Here is a 13468-nt window from a genome sequence, read left to right as displayed (position 1 = left end):
TAGACTTTGCTGCTTGTGTATTCATGGTGTTGTCTCACGTTTGCTACAAACCAAGAGCAGGTGGGCCCTCAGCCTCATTCCCCAGCCTCTCTCCCTGGCCTCCCTGAGCCCCTGAGCTTCTCGCATATCCCCCCCACGGACGCCCCCCCCCCCCCCCCCCCCCCCCCCCGCTGCATCCCACGAGCTCCCTGCACCAGCCCGTCCTCCGAGACTAGTTCAAAGTCTTCGCTCCCAACACACCCTCCCCCAGGGTCACGGTGCTGTTTGCGCTCAAGGTCTCCTTGCTTCTCCGCTGGTGGGGGGGGGGGGGGCGGCTCCCGGACAGAGCAGGGCCAAGCCGGCTCACTTTGCCTCACACGGCGAGCACCGGTGGGGGGGTGTGTGTGTGCAATTCACTGGGGTCCTGATCGCCAGCCCTCTCTCTCCAGCTCCAGGGCAGGGCTGTGGCAAGCTCGCCCTGGGCCCTCCCGTGGGGACCTGGGGTGGCTTCCCGAGGCCCAGCCACCAGGATTGCTGTTGCTATGGTTTCCCCACCACCAGGGACACTTAGGTGAATGCTGATGCTACAGCACACATGGCGGCCCAAGGCCTTTTCAGGTCACTGTCGGAAGGAAGAGTTGGAGAAGCGACAGAATGCCTTGAAGTCATTCAGATGTCAGAGCACAGCAGGGAAAACTCAGCACGATGAGGAACTAAATTAACTGTGAAGCCGCGGCCAAGAATCATTTCAACACTAATACCGCAGACCTCAGAGACTCCATCCTTGACCAGCCTCAGGAACACGAAGGTTCCCGTTAACCTAAATCGTTTCTGGGTGTGATTTATTAGACAGACACTAAAATAATTTATTTCTAGCTTTTTTGCTAATATAACTTGTAAATTTATGGATTCAGGATTAATGGGGTATTTTACATTGCAGGGAGCACTAAGTGCTAAGTAAGCATTTCTCTGTATGCCGTGTTACCCTTATCCATCCCTTGTTAGCTAAGAGATTGGTTTCTATCCAAAGCGTAGTAATAGGGGCTTCCCCGGTGGCGCAGTGGTTAAGAACCCGCCTGCCGATGCAGGGGACACGGGTTCGAGCCCTGGTCCGGGAAGATCCCACGTGCCGCGGAGCAAATAAGCCCGCGCGCCACCACTACTGAGCCTGCGCGCCAGAGCCCGCGAGCCACAACCACTGAGCCCACGTGCCACAGCCACCGAAGCCCGCGCGCCTAGAGCCCGTGCTCTGCAACAAGAGAAGCCACCGCAGTGAGAAGCCCGGGCACCACGACGAAGAGTAGCCCCCGCTCGCCACAACTAGACAAAGCCCGCGGGCAGCAACGAAGACCCAACGCAGCCAAAAATGAGTTAATTAATTTTTTAAAAACACATGTTAATAAAACCGGAGGCCGTGTCTTCTGTTCTGCCTTCTGGTCATCAGTATCCAAATCATCAATGTTCAGAAAAAGGAAGGCCTGAGTTGAGAAGGGAATCAATCGATTGTTTCGGGTTGAACTTCAGCCCTGAAAGGACCCGGGAATGGCCTAGATTCTGCCCGACAGTCGTGAGGAACGGACGCTCACACCAAAGAGATCATCCTGGCAGCGCGCCACGGCCTCTCCCCTGCTCACCAGACACTGGGACTGGGGAATGGATCCCATGTGCCTCCGCCCTGGACACGGCGGTTCTGACCCAAACGGGAGGCGGACGGCCCTCAGGCAGAGCGAGCGTTGCAGGGTCGGACCCCAAGGTTCCCCTGAGGCACGTCCGTCAAGACCGTGCTGCATCCAGCCACAAAATCGTGAGGCCAAACTGACACATATTACAGACCGTGGCCTCCCAAAGCCACTGGGTCAGACCGTCTGGTCCCACGGCCCAGGAATCTGCATGTCTAAGAAACTCTTGAGCTGCTTTCCCCGCGGCCAGCCTGGTCCCACCTTCCCATGGAGCAGCCAGGTCTCGGTGTCGTTCAGAACACCCTCCCAGCTCCTCTGCAGTCTAATGCAGCCAGCTCTGCTGGGGGGGGGGGGGTCTGCATTCCAACGCCCCCTCCACGGGGAGCCTCACGCTGGGTTCTGGAGACACGGAGACACTCACAGCCCCGCCTTTTCAGTCACGAGCCTTGCAAATAGCTGCACTCTGCAAATGCAGCTGGAAGTGCTACGTCATGGCCGCAGGATGCTAAAAACCTGCACCAACACCAGGGCCTGCTTCTCCTCTTTGCAGCCCCCGTGGACCGAAAACAGGAGCCTGCCCTTCCGGCGGCCTGCCGTCCACCCCCCCCCAACTCCCGCCCTGGGGAGGGCGTCCGGCTGGCCACTCAGCACACACCCTGTAGGTGGCCAGGCCCTCATCTCCTCACAGACAAACCACAATTAAAGACGCTGCTAAACAGTCTTGGGGACCTGCCGTCGGTCTTTATCCCCATGCGCGCTCGTCTGCGTCCTCGCCCCTTTCCTGCCAGCTCTTTTGCTTTGTTCTCCTGCCGCTATCTGCTTTCTCCTCCTTTTCAAAGGGTTCTCCTTATCTTCCCCCAGAAAGACAGAAGGTCAGGAGACAAGCCCATCACGAGGCGACAGCCCAGTGGCACTGTTTGCTCTGTCCGGGGACTGTAGCTCTTGCAGGTCCGCAGCCCGGGATGTCGTTTTAACCACCAGAGATGGTGGGAGCCCGTCTTCCCTCCGAGGGTGGAGGTGGGTCGACTTCTGGCTCCCGCTGCCCCTTCCCCCAACACTTACTCCATCCTTTACGCAAAGCGAGCCCAAGGCGGGCGCCGGACTGGATTAAAAAGGCTCTCGCAGAGTTGTGGGGTAAAGAAAACCTACAACATTCGGCACACTTCAGAGCATCCAGTCGTGTGTAAACGACCAACCCAGGACCTCTGCCTTGGATGACGCCCAGAGACCCCTCCGTCCACGTTTGTGTGTCTTGTGGGTTGCTTACACAGCCTACATTAGTGGTCCAGATACGTGACTTCCGCGGGGCTCTTCTGTCCTCTGGTAAATTGTAGGCAGGCTGTGCTGTCTGAACACACAACACGCTAACAGCCCAGCGCACGCTGTCACACAGCCTGTAAGGGAAGATGGCTGCTTCCCACCCGACAGCGGCTGAGGCGATGCTGCCGCAGGGGAGGACGAGACCCTCCAGGTTGACCCACACCGCTTCCCCCAACCGTCCACTCTAGTTCGGAGCCCCCGACCACCAAAGAGAGGAGCCCAAGCTCCACCCTCAAGGGTTTATTTCAAAGGCAGTAAAGAAACAACAATCGGCTATCTGTCTATTGTCTCCTCTTTCCCAAAGCACAACAGTCCAACACCCACTTTTGACATTAAATACGTAACCCATTAAGATAGCCGACCTATGACCCTGAGCATACTAGACCTCCGGGCATTAAGTATGTGTCCTTCTTCAGATAAATAATTTTATTGTTAGTAAAAGACCCAGTCAGACAGCGTTGTTGCTTCCCCTCCATCCCACGAACCCACATCCTCAGACCAGAGAGGAGCCCCGGGGAAACGAGTCCGATGCAGGAAGGCATCTTCCAGGGTCATAAGCAGCTGGGAGCTGCTGGGGGTCCTGGGGCTGTGAGCTGGCGGGGGGCACAGCGGAGGGGCGGCCGTGCTCAGGGCCTGCGTGTCTTTCCTGCTGTGACACCACTTCTCCTGAGGCCACAGTGATATGCCTTCGCCCTGGAAATGACGTTCCAACGTTTTGTGACAGAAGTCTACAGCAACCAGGACATTTTACACTGGGGCTAGCACACGTGTGAGCATGAAAACACACACGAAACAAACATTTCCTAAAACACGACTTAACTCTTATTAAGAGCGGTGTGTTCTGATATTTCCTATTCTATGCTATTTCATTTAATTGTGAAAAGAAAAAGGAAAGACATTTATTTCCCAGCCTATTAACGAGGTCGCGACGAGCAACACTAAAGGACGAGTATCCATCTTTCTCCAGCGATCGTCCCCGTTTCCCTGACGAGTCTTCCCAGTGCCATCTACTGGGCACTCTGGGTATTGCAAGCGCCTTTTTCCCAGCACCAAGATTTTTCAAGGATGAGGTGAATCCAGAGAACTCTACACGCCAATACAGTATGTGCTTCTTTCCCCAACGTAGAAAGGGCTCTGAAACAGTTTAAGGAGAAGTTTAGATGAACGGCTTACACACAAACCAAGCTCTGAATTCTAAGATCAAAGACACCATGTCCAATTCCCAAAGAGAATTTCCAAGCCAGAGAACAGCCACCTGACCGGGCTTGTCGGTGCAAAACTGAAGCTGGAATCAGTGGTTTCCAGACAGCAACAGGCCTGGGAGCGTCCACACTAGCATTTCACAGAAAGCCGCTGTGATCTAGCAGACACAGTCCAACAAGGAAATCATTACTCTGCAGCCCTTTGTCAAACCTATGCCTATACTTTTTTTTTTTTTTTTTACTAAAGCAACCCATAATATGAGTGTTTACTAGACCCTAACTTATTTCAAAAGCTCTTCAAGATGATATATGACACAATATTGTTCTAACACACTTAAATGTAGAAATCTCCTGTTCCTTTATGAGTTGTGCAGAATTTCCTTTTTCACAACTCACCAAAGCTTACAGAATTTAATTTTTATATTCAATAGAGGTCAATTTTCCCTGCCAGTTTGCCCGGGGAGTTATAGCTTTGAATTCATTTCTGACCAACACGTGCTTTTGATAGAAATACATTTGGAAGCATCTTTGTAATCTCTCCACAGTCTGCTTAAATAACCATACAAGAGCTACACGGATGTATTTGCCAGTAAGAGCATATGCTCATCCAGTAAAGCCAAGGAAATCGACTTATTTTACCATGGCCTTGCAACTAACACATCTAACAACTCAAATGTCCCCCCAATATTTTATGTATGCATATAAGAATAGAGTGAGGAAAACGGAAAGGCTTATAAACAGTTTCAAATTCAAAAGCTGGAATTCTTATGACTTTAATTTGAAACTGAAGAGAAGAACAATTAATTAGTGAAATCTGAAAGCTTCACATACTTGGAATGTAACAACTGATCTTTTTCCCTAAATTGTTTGACATTAACAATTTTCAGGATATGTAAGTGAGGGTGTGGGTCAAAGGTGCAGGGAGAAATCTTGTGAAATGCTGTTCTCCTGTGATAATTATCCACAAAAATGTGAAAGGCCACTCCTGCTTTAAAATGATATCATAGGTAAGTCATTATTCACAAATTATGCAGAGACTTCCAGCAGTTCTTAATATCTGCTCATTTGAGGAGGGCTGAATTTTCCCCTTTTTTTTTGCCAGTTATCAATATGATTAATATTTCAACAGCAAAGGCAAGAAAGTGGCTGCAGACCAACAGCTCAAGGCTCAGAGCCACCCAATGATCCTCCCCAGCTGCCAGGCGTTAGGAGGACGGGGACTCCTCTCTCTCATAAGTCCCTTCTTGCCTTAAGACGTTTCTGCCATCACGGATGGTTTGTGAGTCAGAAATTTAGCTGAGACATTCTTTATGTACATTCAGACCGTCCTTCCCAGGGGGAACTCAAGGGGCTGCCCCATCAGGCAGCTGGCAGGCAATCATGCATTAAAATACATTAAGAACTAGGATTTGTCTCACACTGATTTCTCGAACAAGAGCAGATGTTTTTTGGCTTATTTGTAAAACAACTGTCAAATTGAAATATCAAACAGCTTTACACGTTAGCACTTCCCCTTAGAGCCTGACAACGGCATCCCTTTAATTTTTGATTTTTTAAATAACGATTTTTAAAAATAAATAAATTTATTTCTTTATTTATTGCTGCATTGGGTCCTCGTTGCTGCACGCGGGTTTTCTCTAGTTGCGGCGAGCGGGGGCTTCTCTTCGTTGTGGTGCGCGGGCTTCCCATTGCGGTGGCTTCTCTCATTTCGGAGCACGGGCTCTAGGAACGTGGGCTTCAGTAGCTGTGGCGCACGGGCTCTAGAGCGCGGGCTCAGGAGTTGTGGCGCACGGGCTTAGTTGCTCCGCGGCGTGTGGGATCTTCCCGGACCAGGGCTCGAACCCGTGTCCCCTGCATCGGCAGGCGGATTCTCAACCACTGCGCCACCGGCGATGTCCCCCGCACCACTTTAAATACCTGCATAAAAGTTCAGCTCAATTTTGAATGCCTGGGATTTGTCTGCTCGCTACTAAGTACATATGTAAAAAACCTTAGTCACACATATCTCTGACACTGTGAGGTGACAGGTGAAGCTGTAACAGATACCCACCAGTTTAGTCATCAATATTTACTCAATGATAGCCTGACCTTCCCTGAAAAGGGCCAGTCCTCTGTATCAGCTTCACTCAAGACCTACCCAGGAGACACCAGAGTTCTTCCACAAAACCGAGCCCCAAACTATGCTCTATCTTGCTTGGTGCCTAGTTAATGAGGCCGGAGAGGTGTGCTCATCAGGCTGGGGAGGCTGAAGCGGAGGGCAGGACGGGTCAGCCTTCTCTGGGGGCTGTTATGTTAAAAGATGAAGACCTGAAAATGAAGGCTTATTTTCTTTCTTTTTAAAAATATTTATTTACTTTGGGGTCGTTGGGTCTTTGTTGCTGTGTGCGGGTTTTCTCTACTTATGGCAAGCGAGGGCTACTCTTCGTTGCAGAGCACGGGCTCTAGGCATGTGGGCTTCAGTACTTGTGGCACACGGGCTCAGTAGTCGTGGCGCACGGGCTCTGTTGCTCTGTGACGTGTGGGATCCTCCCGGACCAGGGATCAAACCCATGTCCCCAGCATCGGCAGGTGGGTTCTTAACCACTAAGCCACCAGGGAAGCCCCTGAGGCTTATTTTCAATGTTTACGTATAACAAAGTAATGCTCTTAACCGAAAATAGTGCAGCAATATGATTGTGCTATTCACAGAATAATTACAGGATTTTTAAAACATTAATCTGTGGTGTGATCTGCTAAGTGCATATACGTCTAAGCTCGTGTGGCGATAACGTCACATGTCCAGACGTGAGGCCCTTTTTCCATCTTACCCTCCCTCCCCTCCTCTGCTCTGGAGGACACAGCAATACCTCCACGAGATTTCCTGCCCTATCGGAATCCGAGTCTGGTTGGGAAGAAAACACCAGTGCACAGAAAACAACAGAAATCACACCAAACAGAAGAAAATCGAGTGCTGCCTTGTAGTTAAGACTTCAGAGCTGTAGGGGTTCTAATTATAAATCCTAAAATACAGAGTGGCTAGGACACTCAATTAGCCAGCAATACACTGTCATTATGCAAATCAGGAGAATAAGTCAGGGAAAACAGGAAAAGGAAGTTGAACAGCAACCTGCAATCGTGATACAGACACGAAAAGGCAAGGGGAAATTCTTCAGTGGGGGAAAGCGAGTCACCTTTCAACGTCCAAACCACCTTTACCAGACGGCTTTCTGCAAAGGTTCCAGACACTTCCTTCACTCCAACCCCAGAGCCCCGCAGAGCTATGCCCTGACAACCTGAAGGGCGTTCCCCACCCGCCAGCTCCCAGGAGGCTCAGGCCAGGAAGGTTCCTCCAGGCCACCCACCTTTGCCTTGTAATTTCCAGCCGGCCGATTCAGCACGTCTCTCAGATGGGCCTTGTAGGGCTTTGTCTGTTCATGAACAGACACTCCTTCCCAGACTAAGACCTGGGGCTGGAAGGTGGGGTAGTGACAGGGGGACAAACTCAGGTTCGCCCAGCAAGAATGGCCTCAACTAGCCCGTGGCGATGGGGTGCAACTTTTAAAAGGAAAAGTCAGTACGTTTATGCGAATGTTCGCAAACGCATGCGGAAAGCCCATTTCTAAGGCCACATCTGCCCTGTCAGGGTGAATCATCTCTGTTCAACTTAAAACCGACGTAAGTGAAGCCAAGCGTGGGCGCGAGCACGCCTGCACCTCAGGGCTGGCCTCTGCAGGAATCCTGGGGCGAGGTTCCTGCCCCCCATGCGGGACACGGTTCCCCAGACGCGGCCCACTCTTGCGATTTTAATTCTCCATCCACTTGCTTTGTGAATGTCAAAATACCCAGCCACATGTGAACAATGAAACCTTGTAATCCGAGATCGAGCTTCCGGGAGAGGAACCGAGCTTCCCAGGGAGCCTCTCCAGAAATCCCACCAGCGCGCCCCTTTGAGACGTGTGTGCAGGGGAAGGGGTCGGTAGACTTCATTGGGGGGGGGGGCTCCCCACCCCGAACTGAGTAACCTCCTTGCTATTTCTCAGCTGTGGGAGGAGGAGGATGTGGGCAGGGCCGGGGGACACCCTCGCATGGGGCGCAGGGCTGGGCCCGCGTGCAGGGTCCCTGGCGCCGGCCTTGTGTCCTCACCACGTCCAACCCCGGCCCTTGGCACGTAGTTGAAAGTGATCGAATCAAACAGGAACTCAAGGAGACGTTCGTTAAGTTTGCCTGCGAGGTTTGGGGGAGAAGGAAACAGGCCCTTGGCCAAGCCCGGCGGTGCCCCCTCCTCGCCCACCGTGAACCCACGTTCCCAGGAGGGAACCGGCCCAGGGCAACCGCGCTGCCGCGGGGGGGAGCCTCGCGGGGAACCGGACCTCCGGCCTGAACTTACTCTTCAAATAAAAAAAAAATTAAAAATAAAAATTAAACCGCATCTTTGACTACGACAGTACTCTTGAACCGCTCCAAGTAGAAATAACAACAGCAACACAACGATCCTTTAAACTCACCCTCTCCCCCAAAACGCAGGGAGCCGAGGCTCAGCGTCGCCCCGCTCGGACCCGGGCGGCCGGGGGGCTGGGGGCGCTCGGGGGACTCGGGGACACGGGGAAGCGCTGAGGCCCCGGGGCTGGTGCGCCCCGCCCGCGGCGCTGGAGGCGGCCGGACGCCGAGGAGCCGCCCCCTCCCGGACTTTCTCAACAGCTCCGGGGAAGAGGCGGGGTGCCGGGCGCGGTTAAAAGGCGCCGACGAGCGCACAGGTGTCCAAGGCCCGAGCGCCCGGCGCGCCGCGCTCTCCCGACTCCGAGCCGACAGCGGCCTCCGCCGCCCCCCGCGCCCCCTCGCCGCCGCCGCCGCCGCTCCGGCCCCGCCGCGCGCTCCGCGAGAGCCCGGGGACTCCGCCCCGCCTGTGCGCCCCGCTCCAGTCGGTAAGGCCGGCGCCCACTCTCGGCTCCTCGGGGCGGCTGCGGGCTGCGGACCCGGCGGGGAGAGGCCCCGGGAGGCCTGGGGCTGTGGGACCCTCGGGGAGGGGCCCGGGTGGCCCGGGCTGGGTCCGGCGCGCACCGAGGCCCCGCGCCGCCGGGTCCGGGGCAGAGGCGACAGCGGCGCTGGGGCGCAGGGCGGGTGGCGGTCGCGAGACCCTGGCCGGGAGCTCCTCGGGCCGAGTCTGGGGGTGGACCCGGCCGACCCCGCGGCGCGCGGCGCGCGGACTGGCCCGGAGCCGGGGCCGCGCGGGGAAGGAGGGCCGGACAGGTGCGCGGCCGCCGATCCGCCTGGCGGTCGGCCTGGTTCCTCCGGGGAGAGCCTGGCACAGACGCCGGCGCGCTTCGCCTGCCGCCACCGGGAGCCTCTCCCCCAGGAGCCTCGACGTGGCCGAAGGGTTCGCTCTGAGAGGAGAGCCCATCCCGTGGGTTAAGCGGAAGCCTAACCTGGAGGAAACCGACCTTTACCTCCCGGCGCCGCCTTGCCGCCCGGCACAGCCGCATCGAGTCCGCGCTGTGGTTGCCTGTCCTTCTCCTGCAGATTCGAGAGCGGCGTTTCCAGGGGGCGGTGCGGTCGGGGGGCAGGCGGGGTGGGGGGCGGCTTTCGGGGCGCTGGTCCCAAACCGGGGAGCCGTGCTTTAGGGCCGGCCGAGTCGGCCCTGGACGTCCCCTACTGGACAGGGAAGAAGCCTAACCCGTCCTCCAGCTTCCTGAGAGCTGGCCCCTGCGGCCGTCCCCCGGGACTCTCTCGAGATGTGTGGCGACAGCCGTGTCCCCATTCGCCCTTTGAGTCGGGGTCGGAAGTAGTGTGCGACCAGTCACAATTACAGACTCGGGGGGACGGGGGTGGGGTGGGGGGCCTGTGGGCCAAAGGGCCACCATCAGCAGAAGTAGGGACTGCGAAGCTAAGGGGTAGGGGCTCCCTTTTGCCCCTTCTGGAAGCTAGTGCTTCACCCAGCAGCCCTCCCCCGACCCCACCCCCGCAGGTGTAGGCCGGCCAGGAAGGGCGGGGGGCCAGCACCTCGCTGCGCACTGAGAGCAGTTTCATCCCGCCGGGTGGGTCCGCCTCTCCCTAGTGCCCTCGCCCATCGGGATCCAACTTCAATTTGCTCCTCTTCCTAAAGGATCTTTAGAACAGGTAGCTGCAGCCCAACCAGGAGCTTTCAACAACAACAACAGTGTAGGGTTTACTTGGAACTGTCTTCTTCTCAGCCGCTGCTGACTGGACTGGTTTGAGGGGTGTGGGTCGTGCACTTGGCACTGGCCTCACCCCAGATTTTTAGCCAGATGTACCGATACACGCCAAACGGTCTGTTTCTGTGAGTGTCCTGTTTCCACTTAGTAAGTGCCAGCAAAGAACGGGAGGGTCTGATTTCACAAGGGCTTTGAGTGCGCTGCTAGAGCAGGACGGACCAGGTGCAGAGCCTAAGGCCTCCCGGACCGTCTGTATTTAAGGGTCAGGGCTGAGCCCAGAGCAGACCTTTTCCCAATGGTGTTTCTCTCTTTCGAGCTGAGCGTTTCACGAGGATGTCTCAACGCTCGTAGCTCTCCTGCCCTGACCCTTCTCGGGTCTCTGCTGTGTCCTCTGAACGAGGTGGCCTTGGATGGTTTCAGCCAGACCTCGGGGCCCCCAGCAGCGCCCCAGAGGCGGCTGGGCGATCAGACTCTCCCCAACCTGCTCGGGAAGCCCATCGGGAAACAGGACCCGACTTGCTCAGAGTAAGGAGAGCACTAGGCTTAAATTTAAGTGAGAGCAGCAGGAGGACTGAGAACCAGTTTGGAAGGGGTGGACGCGTTACTCATCAGATTGTGGAGGGTGGGGTCTTGTTTAAAAGAGGCTTGATTGAGACAGACAGGTGTGACTCTTAAGTACGGGAAGGCCATTCATACCCTGGGCTGAGGAGGCCACGGGCTGGTGGAAGGCGGGCGCACAGGCTCCCCAGGTCCCTCGAACAGGCAGCACGCCACCCAGCAGCGTCGGTACTGGCCTTCAGTACGGTGAGGGTGCCTGGTAGGGCCAAGTGCCTGGGGAATCACCGAGTTAAACTCTGTCATTTCTTTTTTACAATGCACCCCTTTAGAAACACTTCTGAACACCATAGCCCGTGATAAAAATGCACCGTCGCAACACTTTTCAAACCTGAGTACTAACCGGTCAGTCCCAACAGGACAGCAAGGACCCCAGTCTGTACACAGAGCGGTCACAGAAACCCAGGCACACAGGGGCTCTTGTCCGTGGAAGGACCATTTCTAACCTGCCCCTTTTCGTACAGAGAAAGGAAGTGAAGCCCTTTGGGAAACACTACACGGGGATTTTACCATCGGGGACAATCATTTCACTGCTGCATATCCCACGTCCATGAAAATGAATTGAAATAAAATAAGTGCAGGAAAGAGGTGCTGCCGGGAGACTTGGCCTCTCGGCCTTGAAGGCGAGGTCGTCCCCGGCGGGCACGAAGCCAGGGTGCCGTCCAGAACAAGCACTTGGGAGCGCTGAATGCCGTGGGAGGGTTGGGCCCCCCCCCCCCCCCCCCCCCCGCCCAGGGGTTCTGTCGGCGCCTCCAGCAGGGCCTCTGCGTCCCTGCCGGGGTGCCCCGCCCCACGTGCTGACTGTGTGCTACGCACGGACTGGGCGCGCTCCTCAGCTGAACACGCCCCTCTTTACTAGACAACGCGCTCCGGGTGTTCTGCGCGCTCCGCGGCTCACCCGGCAGCAGAAGAGGCTGGTTCTCGTCTTCCTGTTGGGTGAGGTGGCGTGAGAACCGGGATCTGTTCGGGGAGGGATCTCTAGGTGCTCACTTGCCCGGACCGAGCAAGCCCCCCCGCAAGCCGGTCCCGCCCGGCCCCCTCCATGCTGTGTCACTTTGTCTTTTCCAGCGCAGACCGCCCGGACGAGAAGATGGACTGGGGCGCGTTGCAGACGATCTTGGGCGGCGTGAACAAGCACTCCACCAGCATCGGCAAGATCTGGCTCACCGTCATCTTCATCTTCCGCGTCATGATCCTGGTGGTGGCCGCGAAGGAGGTGTGGGGCGACGAGCAGGCCGACTTCGTGTGCAACACGCTGCAGCCCGGGTGCAAGAACGTGTGCTACGACCACTACTTCCCCGTGTCCCACATCCGGCTCTGGGCGCTGCAGCTCATCTTCGTGTCCACGCCGGCCCTGCTGGTGGCCATGCACGTGGCCCACTACAGACACGAGAAGAAACGGAAATTCATGAAGGGCGAGATAAAGAGTGAGTTTAAGGACATCGAAGAGATCAAGAGCCAGAAGGTCCGAATCGAAGGGTCGCTGTGGTGGACGTACACCGGCAGCATCTTCTTCCGGGTCATCTTCGAGGCCGCGTTCATGTACGTCTTCTACGTCATGTACGACGGCTTCGCCATGCAGCGCCTGGTGAAATGCAACGCGTGGCCTTGCCCTAACACGGTGGACTGCTTCGTGTCCAGGCCCACGGAGAAGACGGTCTTCACGGTGTTCATGATCGCCGTGTCCGGCATTTGCATTCTGCTCAATGTCACCGAGTTGTGTTACTTGATGATTAGGTATTGTTCCGGAAAGTCCAAAAAGCCAGTGTAACGCAGTGGCCAGCTTTAGATAGAGGAGAGCGTGAGAGGATGGGGCGGTCAGTGCTCAGCTGTGGGGCACAGTCACCCGCGCCTCCCGGGCCCGGCGTCTCGTCTTCAAGGCCACCTTTGCCCCCCTGTAGATCTCACGTGCGACCCCACATGCCCCCGGAGGCTGCACTCCTGCGAGTGGCCGAGCCTCTGCTTCCCTTCTCCGAAGTCGGTCCGGTGAGGCCCGAGCCAGCCGGGGCGACAGCGCCAGCAGTACTTCCCTATTTCAGACAAAGGTGCCGGCGTTTGTCTGCCTTTCTTTGAGGAAAGGAGACAAACGCCAGGGCCTGAAGACCGCGCTGAGAAGGTCTGGTTGATCCCCTTAGGGCTACCTTCGCCATTTCCCTTGAATTAAAGGTAAACGTGAGAATACTGGCTTTTTTATTTGCTTCGACCTGTTAGTCTTAACAGTGGACGCGGTTACCTAATGCTTCAAACTCTGTTATACTTGTTTAAGTGAAAATTTTAAATAAGATATGTTCTTTTGATCCACAAGGAACCATTCATTGTATGTTCCTCTGATTTCGAAGGCTCAGAGTATGACATGTAAACGGTGTAGAGTTAGATGCTCTCGGTGAATTTAAATACGGCCTTTCAGGTATGAGTGGTTTGCAGTGCCACCAAGAGGCTGTCCGTTGTATGTATTGTGTGTGCTGCGTGGAAGCAGTTCAGCTTCTCTCAAGTGAACCAAACTAGAAGTCCTTAGTGATGGCTT

The 13468-nt window shown here is 55.6% G+C and overlaps 1 protein-coding gene across 1 annotated transcript; it reads left to right on the top strand.

The window, feature by feature from the left end:
• Positions 1 to 12034: 12034 nt before the first annotated feature.
• Positions 12035 to 13137, top strand: GJB2 (gap junction protein beta 2). Its single transcript, XM_059041495.2, has one exon. The coding sequence runs from the start codon at positions 12035 to 12037 to the stop codon at positions 12713 to 12715; it is 681 nt and encodes a 226-aa protein (XP_058897478.1). The 3' UTR covers positions 12716 to 13137.
• Positions 13138 to 13468: the final 331 nt, after the last annotated feature.

Source organism: Kogia breviceps, chromosome 16, assembly GCF_026419965.1.
Source record: "Kogia breviceps isolate mKogBre1 chromosome 16, mKogBre1 haplotype 1, whole genome shotgun sequence".
NCBI lineage: Eukaryota > Metazoa > Chordata > Mammalia > Artiodactyla > Physeteridae > Kogia > Kogia breviceps.
This window is presented reverse-complemented; position numbering and strand designations above follow the sequence as displayed.

Coding starts and splice junctions, on each gene's coding strand:
- GJB2 (XM_059041495.2), top strand. CDS start 12,035: ATGGACTGGGGCGCGTTGCAGACGATCTTGGGCGGCGTGAACAAGCAC.